At 44.4% G+C, this 21,315-nt stretch overlaps 1 protein-coding gene across 4 annotated transcripts in view; it reads left to right on the forward strand.

The window, feature by feature from the left end:
• The first annotated feature begins 9,000 nt into the window (after positions 1–9,000).
• Positions 9,001–21,315, forward strand: part of SMOC1 (SPARC related modular calcium binding 1) — a 154,107-nt gene continuing 141,792 nt past the window's right edge. The window contains exon 1 of one of the 4 annotated variants that reach the window (XM_036841582.1): positions 9,001–9,358. In XM_036841582.1, the coding sequence (XP_036697477.1) occupies positions 9,260–9,358 (99 nt within the window). In that variant the 5' untranslated portion in view covers positions 9,001–9,259. The remainder of the gene's footprint in view (positions 9,359–21,315) is intronic. The other 3 variants (XM_036841578.1, XM_036841580.1, XM_036841579.1) reach the window with 3 other exon arrangements.

Consider the following 21,315-nt stretch of genomic DNA (forward strand, 5'->3'; position numbering starts at 1 on the left):
CCCCAAGCTAGCTGGCAAATTACCTTGCTAAAGAAGATGAAAAACACAGAGCATTCTACTACAATGCATGATTTTATTTATTACTCCCAGCAACTTTGTGAAGACTTTATGATCCCTCTTTGGTAGAGATGGCAATTGAATTCCGAGAGGCCTGGATTGGAATCCAAGTCCTCCGTCTCCACGCTCAGGACTATTCCGCTGCCCTAGGCAGTTTCTTAAATGAGATCAGACTGTCCATCTGCCACCCCAGGAGCCCATTCCAACTTTTTGTTAAACGGAGAAAGCATTTCTGATGGTTTTAGACAGCTCCTTATTCTAAAGACCTCTAAAAGCATTCTTTCTCCTAAACTGCAGTCTACCATCATTAACTAGTCTCCTCTCTGTTTGGCTTGCTGGCATCAGCCCACTCTGCTCTGTTCTGCGTGAGGCCTCCGGATAGAGCAAGAAGAGCCCGACGATTGATTTTTGGAGCTGCAGCTGCTTTATCGTGATGCGGTTTCAACTTGTGTTTTGGTTTAGATTCTCCAAATGGCATATTCTTTTTTTCTTCCCCCTAATGGCAGATTCTAAAACAAGGAATTTCAGTGCAAGTAGTTTATGTGGAGGTGATCCAAGGAAGCACAGTAAGGAAGGCAGTGGGGAAGTACAACAGGGAAAGGAAAAATGACAAGTAATGGTTCATTAATGAGAGGGCTACTGCTGTGGGCAACTGGGCTTAATCCTGTTGGGGGCCCACTGAGAGACTGTGGGACACATCTCAGAACTGTCTTGCTGCGGGGTGAGGAAGTTGGGGAATTTACCCACTAATTCTGGTTCCGCATTGGTTGAGGGTTGCACCTGGGTGGGGGTGGGTGGCTATTATCTTCCAGACACTTCCAGCTGCTCTCTACAGAGGATGAACTGGCACCTATAGCCCAAGGAAACCCTCAGGCAGAAGTCAAGGGGATGTGGGTCGGACACGAATAGTATCCGCTTCAGGTCCTGTCACTGGTGCCACTTCTCCCAGATCTACTGGGTTAGTTATATTAATACCATCCAGGTTCCACTGGATCCAATTTTGTTGATTTTCTTAAAGCACTTGTATCTTTTATAAAGCATTTCTTGTACGCATCTTCTCTTGACTTTTCTTCTTTTTAAGATATCGTCCAAAGCACAAAGATAAAATTAACTTATTTTTTAAAGATAGAATAAAACTCATTCTATCTTGCAATTATGATATGGGTACATGGGAACTCTTTTATAAATGTAAGATACATTATGCAATCTTAGTGATCTTATTTTTTATGTCGTGAAACATTTTGCTATTTTGTCATCCTAGGACTTATCTTACCATTACTCATCAGTTATTCCCAACTATGCTGAAAAAGACTAAAAATAATATGAAAACTGAAGAATGATGGAATTACCTAGAAGAATAGTGCAATAGTGTCATAAATCATCAGTATTTTATCATCTTTCAGGTTTCTTAAGTCACTGCCTAAAGTATTACATCATCTTCCAAGAAGATATAAAAGACTGCAGACACCATCTTTGTGGTCTGCACTTACCTTTCATTGGATACAACTGAAAATTCTGACTTTTCATTTTCTACTTATACAGGCAACAAGAAAAAAATTGATAGAGGAAGAGGTTTCAAAATTATTACATAAATCAAAAGATGAATGCAAAGAGACAGTAGCATTCTAGAATATAAGCAAATCATAGTGAAACTGATTATGTAAGAGAAATCTTAGCCTATGAATCTTTAGATGATAATATCCTAGATGATTTTTCTCAAACTCAATTATCAGTGAATTAAGAATATATTTTAAGGACAAAAAGGAAATATGGTATTTTCATCCATTTATTCACTCAACAAGATAGACTTAATTGCACAGTATTTTATGACAAGAGCCTGAACCTTCCTATTTTGCAAAAAAGACGTATGATGATATTCATTAATCTTTTAGATTTTTGTGCACCAAAATTTACTTGTAGTGGTTTTTTAAATGGACAAATGTTGAAGGCAGGTGTCTATGCAAAGAATAAATAGATGATGTAGGAATGAAAATATTAATTGAATTGAAGATTTTAAATTATGTTTATGAACCTGAAAATGAAAACGTTTTGCAATTATGGAGCAAAGAAGATGGCCATACTCTCTTCAACAAAATTATGAGCCAGCAAAACTTTCAAAAGTACTGTTTTGATGATGCAAATGCGGACAGAAGAACCATAAGGAATGATAAGCTAGACCAATTAGAGATACATTTGAAATCTGGAATCAAGATTTACAAGATGAATATGTTCCAGGTTCATGACATTTGACGGTTTCAGTCAAAATTTGTTGTCTATTTCAGGTATGTTACCTTCAAAACTAGGAAAACATGGAATACAATTTTGGGTTTATTATATTTAAATTCTTATTAACAGTTCTGACAAAGTTGTTTTTCACTATTTGTGGTCATCAGTCTCCAAGATGGCTCCCACTGATCCCTGCCTCCTTGTATTTACACCCCTAAAGTCCCTTCCACATTGTACCAGGTTGGTCTGTGTGACCAATAGAATATGGCAGAGGTGATGTTATGGCACTCCGGAGATTAGGTTATCAAAGACTGTGGCTTCCATCTTGGGCTCTCTCTCTAGCTCTGGGGAGAAGCCAGCTATCTTGTGAGGACGCATGTGGAGAAAAATGGAGGTGTCCTGCCAATAGCCAGTGAGGAACTGAGGCCTGCTAACAACTGTGGGAGTGAACTTGGAGGTGGGTCTTCCAGCCTTAGATGACTGTAACCCTGGCTGCTAGGTTGACTGAAACAAGAACCAGCTACATAATTGATGGGGTCCAGTATAAAATGAAAATGGGAGTTCCTTGTTAAAAAATTATTACAAATTTAAATTCAGCAACCACAGAATATTAAGCTAAACGTGGGACTTTTTATGACTGCACGGCTTGCATGCTTATGACGCTGGCCTTGACTGTGACCTCAGAGACCCTGAGCCAGAACTACCCAGCTGAGCCCCTCCCAGACTCCTGACCCATAGAAACTATGAGATAATGTTTGTTGTTTTAAACTAAGTTTCGGGGGTAAGTTGTTACATAGCGATAGATAGCTAATACACTATCCCTTTATTCCTACCTCTGTAAATTATTTGTAAAATGACTTAAAAACATAAAACGTAAAATGAGTCTATCAGACTCAGATGGTGAGTGGTGGTAACTATCTTTCCTGGGATACTGAGAGTTAAAGGGATAAGAGTGACCAAGTTAGTTGAAAATTTACTGCTATGTTTTCTCCTGCCTCAGTGCCTTTGCGCATGCTGTTTGCTATGCCCAGAATGCTCCCCTCCCCCAATCTTTGTACAGCTTAAACCAGACATCCTTTAAATCTAAACTTAAACATCACAACCTCAGGAAAGTTGACTCTCCAGACTGAGTTAGGTGCCTTTTTAATAACTCCCCAAACACCCTGTACATCTTTGCAGTACTACCGGACACTTGTAACTAATGAATTAATTATTGACAATTAGTTGCTTAATGTCTGTCTTCCCACTAAACTGTAAGCTCCTTGAGGTCAGTAGCCTGCTCTCTTTGTTCTCATTGTATACCCAATGCCTAGTGCAGTGCTCGGCACACAGTAGGAATGCAATAAAATTTGTCTGATTGACTGGTTTGTCTCTGTCCCAATGGATCAGGACCAAACAGTGACGATTTCCGATGGAGTCTTAAACCCCAGTCTAGATGGGATCCTTGTAACGACGCTTTTTCTGGAGCACCCAAGCACAGGTGGTTATGGGCCTGGAGACAGGGAAAGGCTCCTTGCCTAATGGGCTCCTGCGTGAAAAATACAGATAATAAAGCAGGCAAATGAAAGATAAGGCAGGTAAGTGGGGAAAGTTCATACACATGGAAATAGGAGTTAACCTTCAGTAATACACAAAATAGCACGTGCAAATACAGCATGTGATTTTGACTCTTAGGACTGATAGATTTATGAGGATGCCAAGACTTTTGATGTGCAAGCCAAATTTCAAGACTACCCTTGGTAAAGTAACCTACATGGTTAAGCCTCAGTTCTTCATCTGCACAATGGGACTAATAATACTGACTTCATATGCTGAGCCTAAGGGATGAGATCATGTAGGGAAAGCGCTTAGCAAAAAATTCAGCTCTTGATGGAATAAGGTGGATTGGGCTCAAGTTCCGATTCTGCTATTTGTTTCTGGCTGAGTTATGTAACCTCCCCAAGTTTCCGTTTCTTCATTAATAAGACGGGGGAAATGATGGTACCTACCTTGTAGAGTAAATGCAAGAGTGTGTATTAAAGTCTTTGTGTTACTGCTCTATTAGTAATTTTGAAACCAGGTCACAGAAAAGTAACCAGGTGAAAAGAGAGATTTCCCTATAGGTGGATGAGGGAGGGAAAGAAACAGAAACAGAAGAATACAGACCATTGCCAAGAATATTTTCACAAAGATGGCATTATTCCCGATGGTCCTAATTGACTGCTGGTGTCTTCAGGGGGCTTCTTTCTTGCCACCCTGGCACTACGTGGCTTGAGCTTCATCCAAGTATGTTCTCAGATCCTCCCACTTGAAGGTGCCTAAGAGAGGGAAATACCAGAAGTAAATTTTTGTGGCATCGAGAGTTTGCGTGTCTGGCCCTAAGGTTATTAATGTTTTGAGCATGAGGGAGCTAGATGTGCAGAGCTAGAGGAAAGCCACAACTAAACACTCTAGACTGCATTGCATTGTCCATGGTTCCTTCGCTTGGCAGCTCAAGATATGTTAATGATGATGATGATGTTAATGATGTTATGTTAATAAGGATGGCCCCTACTGCCAGATGGCCCCAGGATTTTCTCCTTTCTTGGTAACATAAACCCGGATTTTCAGCTGGATACATGTGGCCACCTTGAACTAAGAATACAATTTTTTTAGCCTTATTTGTAGCTAGATGTGGTCATGTCACTAAGTTCTAACCAATGAGATATAGTGAAATGTGACTACTGGGAGTTATCCTTAAAGAGAGGGGCATGCTATTCTTTTCCCCTTTTTCCTCCCTGCGGCCTGGAAAACAGATGTGATGGATAGAGCTTGAGCAGCCATCTTGGACTATGAGGGAGAAGCTGCTTATTAAGAATGACAGACTGATACTAGAAGGAGCCTAGGTTAGAGAGAGCTATCCTAGACTTTGAAGGGAGTTTGTGTACAAAAGAGATAAATAATCTTCGAAATAGTTTGTCATTCTAATTATTTTTGTCATGTATATATATATTTTTTCCAGCTTTATTGAGGTGTAACTGACAAAATTGTAAGATATTTAAAGTGTACAATATAATACATATACATTATGAGAGGATTCCCCCCAACGAGTTAATTAACACATCCATCACCTCACATATTTACCTTTGTTTGTGTATCAGTTGTCATGTATATTTAAAGTGTAAGGACTGACCTTGGTAAGATTAACTTCTGTGGGTCCATCTCACCTGCATAATGGGACTAATAATAACTATCTCAGCCCAATGCTAGCTGTTACAGCAGGTTGTCATAAATTCAGAAACACACCCCAGGATTCTTGATGTCCCAGGCTTCTGAGCTCAGTAGTATATTTGAAAAGAGTCCTGAACCTTAGACACCACTCACCTTTCTCTGTCGGTAGTGGTGTCACAAGTGAAGCAAGTATGAATCAAGGTATGTTTATATTATAGAAGCACTTTTTTCCAAAGCACTATTAAAGGCCTACCTTCCTGAAACCTTCCTTGCCCATTAGGTTTATAGTGGGTCCCTGCCCTCTGAGTCCCCAAAACACATTGCAGTCTTTGTTCTTAAATACGGTCTCCAGGTATCTGTCTGCTGTTTCTTAAATTAGATTATAACCTCTCAGAGGGCAGGGTGTACATCCAAAGATCTCATAATAATGAGCATTGTGCTGGGCACAGAAGGAGATGCATCAAAATGCTTGTTAAAATGAATAGAAAGATTCTACTCTGAATATGAGACAAGACTCCTGGACTATACAAAAACATATATTGAAATGGGCGTTCCTAGCTAGTACTAAATATTGGAGGCCCTCAGACCTCAGTATGGGATATAAAGTATTATTTTTCTTCACTGAAATACCTCCTTGCAAACAGAAGTCCCACAGGACAAAGAGCATGGCTGAAACTGGACAGACCAGATGCCAGGAGAGCTAGATTTATTTTTGGACCATAAGCTTGGCCTCCAGGGAAAGAAGGAACTTGTCAATTTCACTTTTTGCTTGGATCAGGCGATTGAGCCTGGCAGAGAGACGCTCTTTGGGACTAGTAGTTCTCTGGAATTTCTAACCTTCTCTGGGCTTGGGAGGAGTTGGGAGAAGAAAATGCATCATTTGAATGATGGCCATGGTTACGACAGGCCTCACATGCCAACCAGAGGGAAAGAAAATACTTGCTGAGCAAAGTAACTGGAAAGCAGTTGCTCATATTTTAAACTAAGCTACATGGTTGAAATCCAGAATAATGTAGACTTTTGGACCAGTGACTACTTGGAAATAAGCTTTCTGGCTGGAGAGCAGCCTGTGGTGTTGTGGATGGAAAGGACTATTGCAGTGTCTTTTCCCTTGGTGCTTTGTGCTGCCAGATACTGGGCGGGGGGTGCATCTCAAGCATATTTACTTACTCCAATAGATGTCTCAATAATTCCAGCAACAGAAAGAAGTTGACCAGTTTGATGGGGGTGCATGTGGCCACGTGGTAGAGTCAGGACAAACCTGTCAGACTGCTGAGCCTGATGGTGACATTTTCATCCCTCCAAGCCCCTGGTGGAGGAGCACTTAGGCGGGCACAGGGAAATTGATGTAAGTGCTCCACAAGGCACAGGCGAAATGGACAAGTCCAGCTGGGCAAATTCCCAGGATGCCAGATCATAAGGGCTGTTTCCAGGAAGGGCTGATCCTTGCTGGAAGGGCTGACCCTTGCTTTTCCCTGAAGCTCAGTGACGCTGAGAATCTCAGCTCCCTTGCAGGCCACTGAAAAAATTCCCAGTAAGCACACAGGAACTGTTAAACCCTACAGCATTTGCGATTGGATGTTGCAATTATCAGATGATGGAGGCAGAATTAGACTCTGAAAACCTGGGCTTGAATCTTCCCGGTCATTTACCAGCCAAATGAGGCCAGGCAAGTCCTAATCTCATGGAGTATCCGTTTACTTACCTGTAAAGTTGGATCTCTCTGTCTACTTCACAGGATCGTTCTGAGGATAAAATGAGATGAGGCATTTGTCCTGCCCTCTTCATATGCCAGATGGTGATATTTATAACTTAGTCATTCTAAGGGCTTTATATACTCCATCTCCTTCAATCCTGAGAACAACTCAAAAGGTGGACACTATTTTTATCCCCATTTTACAGACAGGAAAACTGGACCCCAGATAAGTAAAGTGACTGATGCAAGGTTATACCACTAGGTGGCAGACCCAGGATTTGAACCCATCCTGACTGGCTCCAGAGAGCATGTCAGACTGCTGCACTATTTCCCAGCAGAGGAAGACAGGCGATTCTCTTAGAGCAGTTCTTCATTTTTGTTTGGAGAACAACCAGTACTTTGTTACTGTTCCAGCATCCAGTCAGGGCTTTCTGATCTGAGGGCGCTGGGGAAAGTTGAAGCCTTTTGAGCAGAGTGTGGTGATTCAGGTTTGCTTTTTAGAGGGATGACTGGCTGCCTGGTGGAGGCTGGATGGCAGACAAGGGGAGTGGGCAAAACAGTGCAGGAGTTGGGTGAGAAGCTTGTTTATACAATCCAGGAGAGAAGCAGTAAGGGAGAGGAGTTAACCTTTGTCTGGACCTCTCAAGCCCACAGGGAGAGGAGTTAAATTCTGGCACTGCTTCCAGCCTGGCTGGAGAAAAGTATCCCTCCCCTTGAAGTGAGTGGTCCATACCAATGAAAATAAACACTAAGGGCTGTATTCCACATAAGAAGGTAAACCATGGTTCTCTTGGGTTGAATGCAGTGGACCACCTGGCTCCGTTGAGAAGCTGGTGTGATGTGTCTGTGACCATTCCCAAGATGAACCCCTGGGGACTGCCCTGGGCAGAGCCTTCCAACATCCCACGGGCACTCAGGAGGGGTCTGCCTCCCTCTCCTGACCCATCTCTGGGGTCTTTGCACCCACAGACTACCCCTCCTACCAATGCTTTTTCCTCTCTCTCCCCCCACCAGGAAACCAGCTCCCCTCTAACCTCTCCTCCCAGGGCTCCTAGGCCACAGAGAGGCTGCCTTTTGGTCCTCCAGTTCCAGGCAGGGAGCCAGGACGCTTGGGTTCTAATCCCAGATCCACCACAGGGCCACGGGTCGGCATCATCCCATACCCACAGGGGCCCTCCCCAGCAAGGAGATGCCCAGCACGTGCTTTCTCTCTCTTCTCGACACTGCTCCCGGGGCAGCCGCTGTAGGACTTAGTGTGTCACCCGCTGGAAGCTTGTTTGCAAGCAGCGAATGCGCCTAATCCCCACTCCCAACACCGGTCACAGCCAGCGCTCTGTGCAGATGACCTGGCGACTTCCCAGTTGTTCTTGGTGTTGATGCAGCCAGGAGGCAGATTTCTGAAGCCCTCTGCGCCCTAGCACCCTCATCTGAAAAAACGAGGCTAGGAGTGTTTTCCCTGCCTATTTCATCCGGCCGTTGTGACAAGTCACGTACTCGTGCTGAAAACTGTACATGCTTAAGGTGTTATCATTAGCCGGGCGGGCATTCTGGTAGGTTCAGGCTGCTGGAGCTCTCGGAGCCTTCACCAGACCCAAGGGCCAAGAGAAAGTTCCTCTTTATCCCGCTCTCTCCTGGAGTCCACTTCGGCCAAGCCACCGAGAGTCGTTCCTCAGTGGGGACGACCGCGAGCCGCCCCTCTTTCCTCTCTCCCATTGGCTTTCACCTGCCAGAGGGGCGGCTGCCACGGGCCTCTCCGCCCGTCAGTCAGGGCCGCCGGGCTCCGCCCCACCCCTCCCGGGGGTTTATAACGGGAATTCCCATGGCCCAGCTCTGGCATCCAACCTGCTGCCGCCGCGGCCCGGCCGAGCGGAGAGCACCGCACGCAGAGCACACGCTCGCGCTCAGCTCCCCTCCGGGGTGGTTCATGAGCGCGCGCTCCGACCGCAGCCTCCGTGAGCCCGCGCCGCACCGCCGCGGCCCGCCGTCGCCAGGGCCCCCCGGGGGAAGGAAGGCAGGAAGGCCGGCGCGGCCGTGCGCCCCGTGGAGCCCGCCACCCCCGCCCGCAGCCGGCTGCCCGGCCCGCCTGGCACCATGCTGCCCGCGCGCTGCGCCCGCCTGCTCGCGCCCCACTTGCTGCTCGTGCTGGTGCAGCTGTCCCCGGCTCGCGGCCACCGCACCACGGGCCCCAGGGTAAGTGCGCCCCCCAGCCGCGCGCCCACCTGCGGAAGGAGACCCAGGTCGCTGACCCTTCTCCTGGTGGTGTGTGGGGGGGAGGCGGCGGAGAGGGGGAAGGGAGGCGTCAGACCTCGTCCCCCTCCTCACCTACTACCCAGTCCCCCGCGGGCTTCTCGGCGAAGCTGCTGAAATAAAAATTTCTCCCATTGTTCCCCCCGCCCCCCCCCCCCCCCCCATTCTTTCTTGCAGCACCGATTCTGCCTGCTCCCTCCTCCGCCCCTCCCCCGCTGTCACTGGTGCGTTCTCTTTCCCAGTCTCTCCTCCCAGGGCATTTTGCTCCAAGACCCTTAGAGGTGCCTTCGCCTCCGAGGTGCCTCCTGCTGCTCGCGGTCCCGGAGCGCTGGTGCTCTTGGCAGGCGGCGGTGGGGGGCAGCTCTGCCTCCAGGGTTTTAGGTTACCCGAGAGCCACACAAGGACCTTGTGTTGTTGCTGTTTTAAAAAGCGATCGCTGCTCGTAAAACCCACAGCAGATAATTTTAACGCTCCCTCCCGCTAGGCACAGCCGCGGAGGAGGGGTAGAGGTGGAGGCTGGGGAGAGCTGGTGGAGAGAAGCTGGCAGTGTTCAAGGGTCTCTTCCCCCGCGTTCGGGCGCGGGAGGTTGAACTACTTGTTGAACCTTGGTCTGATTGGAGTTCCTGAACGATGTGAAACGTGCCAATTCTGTGCACAGGACAGGCTGTTCAGGGCATTATAAAACCTCCCGGAACCGACAGCATTGTGTGCATTGCTGGGCTAGATTATTGCTCCCATGCGCCCAATTGATCTAATGAAGGTTTCCACTGCCTTAAAAAGTGTCCTCTGAAACCACTTAGGTGTTCATTTGATCAAACTTATCCAGACAATCTCTGGCCGAGGATTAACTTACATCAGGGCAGTTGTCTATGGAGATAGCTGCTTGCCTCTGCCAGGCAGTGGGAGAGTCCATGTGAAAGTAGCTGGGATCTTTGTGAAAAGGTTGGCTCCTTAACCGACTCATGCTTTCCTGGATATCGTTCGGCCTAGCCTGTTGCCACCTGCTCGGATTGCAGGTTCTTTATTCATAGCTCTTGCTACCACGAGAGTCATCTTTATAGCTGTCGTGTGTGTGGGAAAAGCCTTGCAAAGCTTGATGAGCCGTAATGACTGCCCAGGTGCTGGCTGATTACAGCCGAGCCCGGCTATCACTGTGAGATCAGATTTGCAGCCACTTAGGAAAGAAAAGTGTTTGTCCCCGTGTTGGGCCGGCCCTTGCTTTTATGACCAGATGTGCAACAGCAGCAGTTAAAGTGCGGCCGATTAGATCCAGGGCGTGTCATAAATCCTCGACAGCAGGCATTCCCAAAGCTGGGGCAAGTCAGGGCTCCAGGAGTGACTTTTATGGATGCAGATGAGCATGCCTTTTAAATGAAGCTGCTTGGTTTGATATTAGGACTCACAGCTCTTAAACTCTGAGGTCAGGAGAGCCATGGCGTTCCCTTCAATAATTAGGAACAGTCAAGACAAGAGACGCAGACCAGAGCACCCCAACTGAAATCTGGATGCCCGCCCACTTGAGAGGCCCGAAGACAAATGGTGGGGGGCTCATTTGCTGCCGGGCGGGTCTAGCGTCTCAAGCCATATGGCTCTGCTTCCTTGCCTCCTGAATCTGGAGGAAGCAGCTCTTAGGGGAAAGCTAGGGACTTCAGGGGAAAATAGAGACATTGGTTAGTTTTCCCTCCAGCTTCTTTAGTTTATTAATTTGACAGAAATGGTGGAACACAAACAGGAACTGTAAATAGGCTTGTGTGTCCCAGCTGCATTTTCTCTCTCTCCTTTCCTCTGTCTTTCACACACACACACACACACACACACACACACACACACTTAGAAAGTACCAAGAGGAAGCTACTGTCTTGAGCGTGTGGTTACCTGGATGCATTTATAGGCCCCATTGAAAGCCACCGCTTATGAATTCTTGAGCTGGGCACTTTCCATGATCACTTATGTTTATAAGAACAAGAAGATGGGTCTTTTTAGTGTCATTTTGCAAGTGAGACTTAGGGAGGCTAAAAAGCCTTGCTTGAAACACTCATGGTGCATCCATAGCGGTGGGAGCCAAATCCCAGTTTATATGGATGTGCAGGTCGTGTACTTTCCATACCACCAAGAAGCTGCAGCGAGCGTTCGTCCAACTAGTCATGCCGTTCCTGTTAAAGGGGCATCAGGCGAGTCTGTAAAAAAGCATTATTGATGATATTTTTGGGTGTCTGTATCACTGAAGGGTGATGTCTTTGAGTTTCAACCTCTTCCAGAAGACTGCAGTTCTCTTCTGTGTCTTCTTGGCGGCCTCAGAAATGTGGCCCTGGTTGTGAATGGCAGTGTCATAGGAGGAGCAGAAACATCTGGCTGTTGCAGTATTCCCTTGGGCATCCCTGGGTCTCTTCTGCTAATCTTTTGAGTGACAGAGGCTTAAGGATTGGCATCTTTTCCAGCTGGCTTTCTAGGAAACCGAGAGCATGCCCTTTCGGTTTAACTTTATCTGGCTCACTAATTGAGCTCCCCCGAGGCCTAGACCCCAATCCTTGCCCCCTTATTTGTTTCCTGCCTTCATAAAATGCCTGACATTTGTTTGACTCTGGAAACCAGCAGCTATCAAGTATCAGATTGGAGGCTATTATGTAGGAAGCACCTGATTTCTTGGCCTCTCAGCTCTGAGCAGCCGCGTGGCTACCTGGGATGCTGGTCAGGAGCCTTTTAATTATGGAGGAGACAGCCATTTCTTTAATCCTGCACACTTTACTGAAAATGTTTCTGGGGAGGATTGAATGGGGGAGGGGCTCTGCCAGGCTGATGGAGTCTGACTGATGCCTGTCTTTGTCTAAACCTCTGTCCGCCCTGCAGACTGGGACCTGGGTGAGGGCAGGAATCGTGCCCGTCTTGTCCATCGGTGTATCCCCAGAGCTCAGCACAGGGCCTGGCACTTGTGAAATGAACAAATAAATGCAGATAATGCATGTTTAACAGTGATTCACAGGTTCCATCTTCTCGGTGCAGGACTGGAGGCAGGAAGTAGATTTAAGAAGTTTGAGAAGTAGGAGAAAAGGCCAAGAAGTCTAAGAAATTTTATTTCTTAATTGTTTTAGCTATATTCTTTATCTGTCCTCTCTCCTCTCACATACTTGATTCATCCTTTAAAACCTAGTTCTAGCATCACTCTCTGGGAACTTTCCTGCAAAACAGCCTTTTGGTTAGAATTGATCACTCTCACCTTTGTACAACTTCGGTATCGCTTTCGCTTGTCTTCCAGCTTTTGCTAATTCTTCTACAGTGAGCATCTTGAGATCAGACCAACATCTTCATCTTCTCAGCTCTAACTTGCCCCTTCGGCACTCCACGCGTAATTCTGTCTTGTTAAGTGAACAAGCTCACAACCTCTTGAGGGCAGAATAGCGATGTTATTTGTCAGTGTGCCGGTCACACTGCAAAGTGTTCTGTAAATATTTATTGAAATGAATTCGACTGTACTGTGATGTCCCTGCGGACTCCCTGCTCTCATTTAAATGTGAAATTGGTTACTTAACAAACTATTTTTTTTTCCCATTTTAGGCTTTTGTTCCTTGTTTAAAAATAAGCATGTGGGGTGGTTATAGGAGGCGTGGGGGAGGAGAGACTGAGCAAGCAGACTTGGATGGGGGAACAGGCTTTGGCTCCACCTAAACCCTTTTTAAAAAATCTTGCATTTGCCAAATGTGAAGCAGCTTGTAGACAGTTCCCTTCTATTTGACTAACCTGTCTCAGTGTCTGGACCGGGGTAGGTCCTTGTGTCTGCAGAGATGCCTTTCTTATTATCTGTGTTCAGGACAGAAACCTTTTTTTTTCCACATGGGGGTTTTAGCTGAGAGGCTACTCAAGGTGTTAGGCCAAGAATTTGATTTAAATATTTTGATAGAGCTGACATGTGAAATTTAAAGAAATAAAACTGAAGAAGACAGGAAGAGGAAACAATCATCTTAGAAACTCTAGGAAATTCAATCAAATGGAAAACACTTTGATATTATCTCATTATCTCCTAAAGTTGAACATTCACATTTTTTTTTTTTTTGGTCGCCCCTCTTGGCTTGTGGGATCTTAGTTCCCTGACCAGGGATCGAACCTGAGCTCTTGGCAGAGAAAGCACGGAGTCTTAACCACTGGACCGCCAGGAAATTCCCCCAACATTCACATTTCTTACAGCCCAGGGATTCCACTCCTAGGTGTATGTGCCCAAGAGAAACTCATGTCCAGAAGGAGACATATGCAACCGTGTTCATGCTATCACAAGCCTGGAAAGAGCCCAAATACCCATCAGTTGGATGGTAGATGAATAAATTGTGATGTATTCACACAATGGAGAATTATAGTCAGTCAAAACAAATGAACAACAGTGACATGCAAAAATATGGACGCATCTGGGTAATATGATATTAAATAAAAGAAATGCACTGAAAGATGCAGTGTGACATCTTTTATAAATTTATAAATAGCTAAAATTAAATAAAAACACTTTTAGGAATACATGTAGCTGCAAGAAAACTATATGAAAAGAAAAACAAGGTACACAGGATCGAGGTAGGTTAGGGTGAAGCAGAGGGATGGATTGGCCAGGAAAATCATATGGTTAGTGTAAGTTAGTATCAATACTTTACCTTTTTTGGGGGGGGGTGAGTTTGAAAGTATTTGTCCATTAGTAAAGATCAATAGCTTATTTAATAAAAAATAAGAGTGGTTCCTGCTTAGACCAATGTTGAGTGTGTCACGAACCAAAGATTATGTTTAATTCCATTCTTTGCACCTGAGGTCAGGCAAACACAAATTCCCTTTGTAGAGACTCCTTTCTTGCCTCCCTCTGCTCCCTCCTCCCCCTTTCCAGATGTGCATCTTAGAAAATACCACGTTGGGGAGTGATGATTGGTTTTTCTTTGAATTCTTGGCTGATTAGACCAGGGGCCCCAACCCCCGGGTGGAGGAGGACTGGTAGCGGTCCTTGGCCTGTTAGGAACCTGGCCGCACAGCAGGAGGTGAGCGGCGAGCGATCGAGTGAAGCTTATCTGCCACTCCCCCTTGCTCCCCATCGCTTGCCTTACCGCCTGACCCATCCCCGCCCCCCATCCGTCCGTGGAAAAATTGTCTTCCACGAAACCGGTCCCTGGTCCCAAAAAGGTTGGGGACCGCTGGGTTATACGCAGAGCCGGCCCAGGCTCCGGCGTAAATATCTACATCAGCTGGCCGATGAGCTCATTTGTAAAGCTGAGCCCACGGTAGGCAATCTTCTCTCTCCCTTGCTCAGGGGGATCAACCCTGTACATCTGAGTCCCCAGCCCTGCAGAGTAGAAAAGTTCACCAGCTGACGCTTGGTCCAGAAGCCTTATTTGCCAGCGGGGGTGGGGGAGGCGTGTTTCGGGCTGATCCCTGCCTTCATTCCAACCTCCTCCCTCGCCTGCCTTGGCAGAGGCTGGGGAGGGGAGCATGGCCCCGCTTAGCAGGTACAGGGCACCCTTTCTCTCCCGACCACATAGAGATCTATTGTTTAAGCAGCCAAGTTCCTGGCATTGCTGGGGGGGGGGTATGTCCGTGTGGAGGGCCCCTTCCTCCTGAGCTTGTCACCGCGGAGCAGTTTGGGAGAGGACAAGGGTTAAGCTGCGGATGGGAAATCGATCGGAGCTGCTTGTGAGGCATGCCAAACAGGGTTAGCATTGTACATACGTGCCGTGCAGGAGCCCTGAGTCGCTGAGGGGATAGGAGAACTCGATCTCCACCAACACTCCCAACGGCCTCACAGAGACGCCAAAGCGACATAGGTCAGTATAGCAATTAACTGGATTTCCTTCTGCCCCTGACGTCATTCTAAACTCAATTGCTAGATCACAAATTAATCTTACCTTTGGCAGACATCTAAGCACCTTAGGTGTGGAGCTCTGTGTACTTCCCAGCCGTTGCCTTGATTGATTTCGGCCTCCTTTTTCTGGAGCCAAAGCAGGGCAGCCTCTACAAAGCAGGAAAGGCCACTCAGAAGAGCTGGAGTCTCAGAAGAGCCCCTGTCACCATCACGGAGGACCAGGACGGAGCCAGGTTCTGGGAGATAGTGTGTCAGGTGCTTTGAAACCTGACAAATACTCTGCAAATGTGAGCGACTGTGCCCCTTCCCCTTTTCCCCTTAAAAAGCATTTCTCACTGCAGCATTGATCTGATTCCGTTAGATAAGGGCCAAACGTTTTGTTTGTCTGTTTGTTTGTTTTAAAGTATTGGCAGTGGAGAAAAACTGGACCCACTTCCCAGAATGGTTCATTTGTAGGACTAGATAGCATCTCTAAGACAGCGCTGGGAGTTAAAAATATTTTGGGGGCATATTTATCATGCATCTCTTCTTGAAAAGTTCTGCAAAGCCCCAGGAGAGAGGACACAAAAGTAGTAACAAGTAAGAGGGTGAGGTGGGCAGTGTTATAAAAGGACATCGAGCCTGCTTTCAGGTGCACAGTGCCCCTGACTGGCTCAAAAACAACGACTCCAACGACTCCCCTTCGTCAGTGGTGCTGCCCGATAGACCTTTTTGCTAGGATGGAAATGTTCTACATCTGCACTGTCCAATATTAGACACATGTGGCTATTGAAGGGTTTTTTGTGGGTTTGTTTGTTTGTTTTTGTGGGGTTTTTTGCTATTGAATTTTAAATGTGGTAAGTAAAACTGAGGAACTGACTCTTAAACTTAATTTGATTTCAATTAAGTGTAAATGTTAATAGCCACGTGTGGCTAGTGGCTGTCATACTGGACAGTGTTGGTCTCTCACCGAGGTGCCCAGCCTTACCTCTCACTGTATATTCCCACCCTCATGTGCCCCAGACTTTGGTTGCACTGAGCCGCATTGCATTTCCTGACCTCTCCTTCCCTCCTCACCTCTGTCTGTCAGAATCCTGCTCATAATTCAAAAGCCTCCACACAGTCCTCCCAGCCTCGCCCCAGGAAGGGTTCTCTCACCCACTGTGCTTTGCTTACCCCTGGGGCAGTGCGTGTCCCCATCTGCCCTGTATTCTAGCTGACCGTAGAGGGAGGGTAGTGGGGCAGCCTCAGCACAGGCTTCGGAGGTAGACAGACCCAAGTTTGAGTCTGGCTCTGCCACTGTGAGCCTGGGCTAGTAACTTAACCTGTTGGGTCCTCGGTTCCCTAGTTTGTCCAATGGAAGGCATAGCATCTATGTTCCAGGGTGGAGGGAGGATGAAGTGGGAAGTCTTAGCTTCCTATTCCAATTCCTACTCCTATACCTATTCCTGTTGTAACACATAGTACAAACCTAGTGGCTTAAGCAACACAAATTTTTGGAGGTCTGAAGCCTGACACAGGTCCCACTGGGTTAAGTAATCAGCAGAGCTGAGTTCCCTTCTGGAGGCTCCAGGGGAGAATCCATGTTCGTGCCTTTTCCAGCTTCTAGAAACTGCCTGCATGCCTTGGCTTGTAGCCCCTTTTCACCTTCAAAGCTAGCAATAGCTGGTTAAGTCTTTCTCATGCTGCCATCTCTCTGGTTCTGATTCTTCTGCGTCCCTCTTCTCCACTTAAGGACCTTGTGATTTGTGACACTTGGGCCACCAGGAGAGCCCAGACTGTTCTCCTTATTTTAAGGTCAGCTGATTAGCAACCTTAATTCTTCCTTGCCATATACTGTAGCACTATTAGGATTAGGACATGGACATCTTTCGGGGGGCCATTATTTTTCCTACCACATTCATTAAGGGTCTGTTACAGTGCCTGGCTCATAGAGGGTGCTTGATAAGTGGGGGCCATTATTATGACCTTCATCTATGAGTTTCTTTCATTTTAGCATGGGAGTCTTGCGATGGTGGTGTTGTTTAATTTTCTTTATAGACTCCATCCTGTTCAAGAACAGGTGCTTAGTAAATATTTATTAAATAACAGAATTTTTGATAAATGTAGATTATTTCTTTCCTTGTAAAGAAATATAACACAGTAAAAAGAAGTAAAATGCAACCCAAAATACATAATCCCCTTTGTGCAAAAAAAAAAAAAAAAAGTTGGCTTATGATTTTTTACAGAACTAGAACAAAAAATCTTAAAATTTGTATGGAGACACAAAAGACCCCAAATAGCCAAAGCAGTCTTGAGGGAAAAAAACGGAGCTGGAGGAATCAGACTCCCTGACTTCAGACTATACTACAAAGCTACAGTAATCAAGACAATATGGTACTGGCACAAAAACAGAAACGTAGATCAATGGAACAAGATAGAAAGGCCAGAGATAAACCTATGCACCTATGGTCAACTAATCTATGACAAAGGAGGCAAAGATATACAATGGAGAAAAGACAGTCTCTTCAATAAGTGGTGCTGGGAAAACTGGACAGCTACAGGTAAAAGAATGAAATTAGAACACTCCCTAACACCATACACAAAAATAAACTCGAAATGGATTAGAGACCTAAATGTAAGACCAGACACTATAAAACTCTTAGAGGAAAACATAGGAAGAACACTGTTTGACATAAATCACAGCAAGATCTTTTTTGATACACCTCCTAGAGTAATGGTAATAAACACAAAAATAAACAAATGGGACCTAATGAAACTTAAAAGTTTTTGCACAGCAAAGGAAACCATAAACAAGACGAAAAGTCAACCCTCAGAATGGGAGAAAATATTTGCAAACGAATCAATGGACAAAGGATTAATCTCCAAAATATATAAACAGCTCATGCAGCTCAGTATTAAAAAAACAAACAACCCAATCGAAAAATGGGCAGAAGACCTAAATAGACATTTCTCCAAAGAAGACATACAGATGGCCAAGAAGCACGTGAAAAGCTGCTCAACATCACTAATTATTAGAGAAATGCAAATCAAAACTACAATGAGGTATCACCTCACACCAGTTAGAATGGGCATCATCAGAAAATCTACAAACAACAAATGCTGGAGAGAGTGTGGAGAAAAGGGAACCCTCTTGCACTGTTGGTGGGAATGTAAATTGATACAGCCACTATGGAGAACAGTATGGAAGCTCCTTAAAAAACGAAAAATAGAATTACCATATGATCCAGCAATCCCACTACTGAGCATATACCCAGAGAAAACCATAATTCAAAAAGAGTCATGTACCAAAATGTTCATTGCAGCACTATTTACAATAGCCAGGTAATGGAAGCAACCTAAATGCCCATCGACAGACGAATGGATAAAGAAGAGTGGTACATATATACAATGGAATATTATTCAGCCATAAAAAGGAACGAAATTGGGTCATTTGTTGAGACGTGGATGGATCTAGAGACTGTCATACAGAGTGAAGTAAGTCAGAAAGAGAAAAACAAATATCATATATTAACGCATATATGTGGAACCTAGAAAAATGGTACAGATGAACCATTTTTTTCTGCAGGGCAGAAATTGAAACACAGATGTAGAGAACAAACATATGGACACCAAGGGGGGGAAGTGGCGGAGGGTTGGAGGTGGTGGTGTGATGAATTGGGCGATTGGGATTGACATGTATACACTGATGTGTATAAAATTGATGACTAATAAGAAACTGCTGTATAAAAAATAAATAAAATTAAATTAAAAAATTAAAAAAAAACTAGTACTAAACTTTCTTTGGGTTATTTGTATGGAAATATGTTAATATAAATGTTTCAGACATTACATGAAATTCCTAAAAATCTTATATGTTCTGGTATAATGTTATAAGTCATAATTCTAGTTATTATTTTAAAATGTGTATCTCAGAAATAACTAAATTTCTTGTCAATTGCATTATTATGAACTTTCATCAAATCTTTAACTGTGGTCATTTTTAAGTCTTTTGTCATTTACAGACAGTTCTGGGTGTACTCTGATGCTTTTGCAAAAATGTTCCTATAAAAGTGTTTCATCTTCAAGGAATTCATGGAAAAGACTCTGGCAAGTACAGGTTTCTGGTAACTGACTATACTGCTGAACTGAATGAATAAGCATTTTCAGAACTCTAATGGAAAACTGATGAATTCATAAAAGTGCTAACAAAAGATCAAGATGAAAAAAAAATTAATTACATGGGACTGAGTGAACTGATGAGGATGATTATAATTTTTGTGACTTTCTGTTTGAATAAAAAAAAATTGATGACTAATAAGAACCTGCTATATAAAAAAATAAATAAAATAAAATTCAAAAAAAGAAAGTTGGCCTATGTATAGAAAAATTGTGTGGATTATATGTCATGCTGTTAATGGTGGTCATCAGGGGATATTCCATTTCTATGGGATGCGTCTTAGTAACTATTAAAATAATTTTGTTTACAATGAGCATATTTTAATCTTAGAGGAAAATAATGAAGATTAAAACATGCATGATTTAAAGAAATCCCCAAAGCTGTCTCAATCCAGCCCGATCCCCATCTACATCAGACACAGCCAGCTCGTGTTCATGTTGGGTTGATTTTTAGGGTTAGTAACTATTAGTGCCAGGCCTCCGACTCCATTTCTGCATGCTTTGAACTCAGTCTGCTTTAAAGGAGAATTTTCAATTAACCTCAGCAGGATGTAACTGTAAAAAATGCATTTATTGATGCTGGTGGGAATATAAATTAGTCCAATCACTTTGTAGAATTACAGTTGAAGTTGCACACACTCTCTGAGCTTGTAATTCCACTCCGGCATATACCCTAGAGAAACGCGCTGAAATGTATACTAAGAGACATGTTTAAGCATGTTCACAGCAGCAATTTTTGGTAGTAGCAAACATTGTAAACCATCTAACTGTCCATCAACAGGAGACGAGAAATAGAAATTTTGGTATATTCAAATAATGGAATATTATACAGTGCTGAAACTGACTAATATAAAGCACCACTCATTATTATGGATCAATTTCATAATCAAAATGCGGGGTGAAAAAAGGCAAATTGTAGAATACATATGTTATGCTGCTATTTATATGAAGGGTGAAAGCATGTGACAGCTATACGTATTTTATTTAGGGGTGCAAATAAAAAATGTATGAAAGTTAAGGGCAATGGTAACTCTGACGCTCAGGTTATAGTGGTTACCTAGGGTGCGAGGGCAGGAGGGAGAGAAACATTGGTTGGTAATGTTTTATGTTTTTAAAATGGAAGGTGAGTACATAGATATTTAAATTCCTTTTTGTATGTATTACATAATACATCATAAGATTTTCCATAAAAGATAAAAATGCCTTTGGATAGATCACAACAAAGTTTTAAGAGCAAATAATAAAAGTGTTGCTTCTGCACGGGGTCCTCTGCTCCAAGCCGCTGATCTTATTTTTCCTTTCCCCTGAAGACAGTGCTCAGGGCCATTCAACCAAACTTGTGACCCCATTGCCTCAAGTGCTGGCCACCTCCCTCCTGCCCTCATGAGGCCCTAAGGTCATGTCTCCTCCCCTGAGCTCCAGGTGGGCCAGGTGGGTGCAGGTGCAGTGTCCTTCTTCCGCCCCTGCCTGGTGGGACCTCTGCTCTTTTTGCTGTACTTGCTCTCCCTTGATAATTAGAGCTGAGGTTGATCATTTTCTCAAATTTATTGGCCGTTAGTTAGGGTTGCCAGAGTTGGCAAATGAAAAGTAGGATTGCCTAAATTGTAAATTACATAAATTGGAATTTAGATAAACAACAAATAGTGTTTTAGAATAAGTATGGCCCAAATTATTTGTTATTTATCTGAAATTCAAATTTAACTGGGTATCCTATATTGTATCTGGCAGTCCTACATTAGTTCCTTTTCTTCCGGGAATCATCTGTCCCGAATTTTTGCTGATTTTTCAAACAGGAGTGGTAGTTTGTTTTTTTTTTTTCACCTCACAGACTGACTTGGGAAGAGGTTTTTTGTTTTTTGTTTTTTTAAAATACTAAGGTATTAATCTGTTTTGCTGTCATGTCTGGCAAATGCCTTTCATTATGAAAAGACACTGGTTTCAA

Source organism: Balaenoptera musculus, chromosome 2, assembly GCF_009873245.2.
Source record: "Balaenoptera musculus isolate JJ_BM4_2016_0621 chromosome 2, mBalMus1.pri.v3, whole genome shotgun sequence".
Lineage (NCBI taxonomy): Eukaryota > Metazoa > Chordata > Mammalia > Artiodactyla > Balaenopteridae > Balaenoptera > Balaenoptera musculus.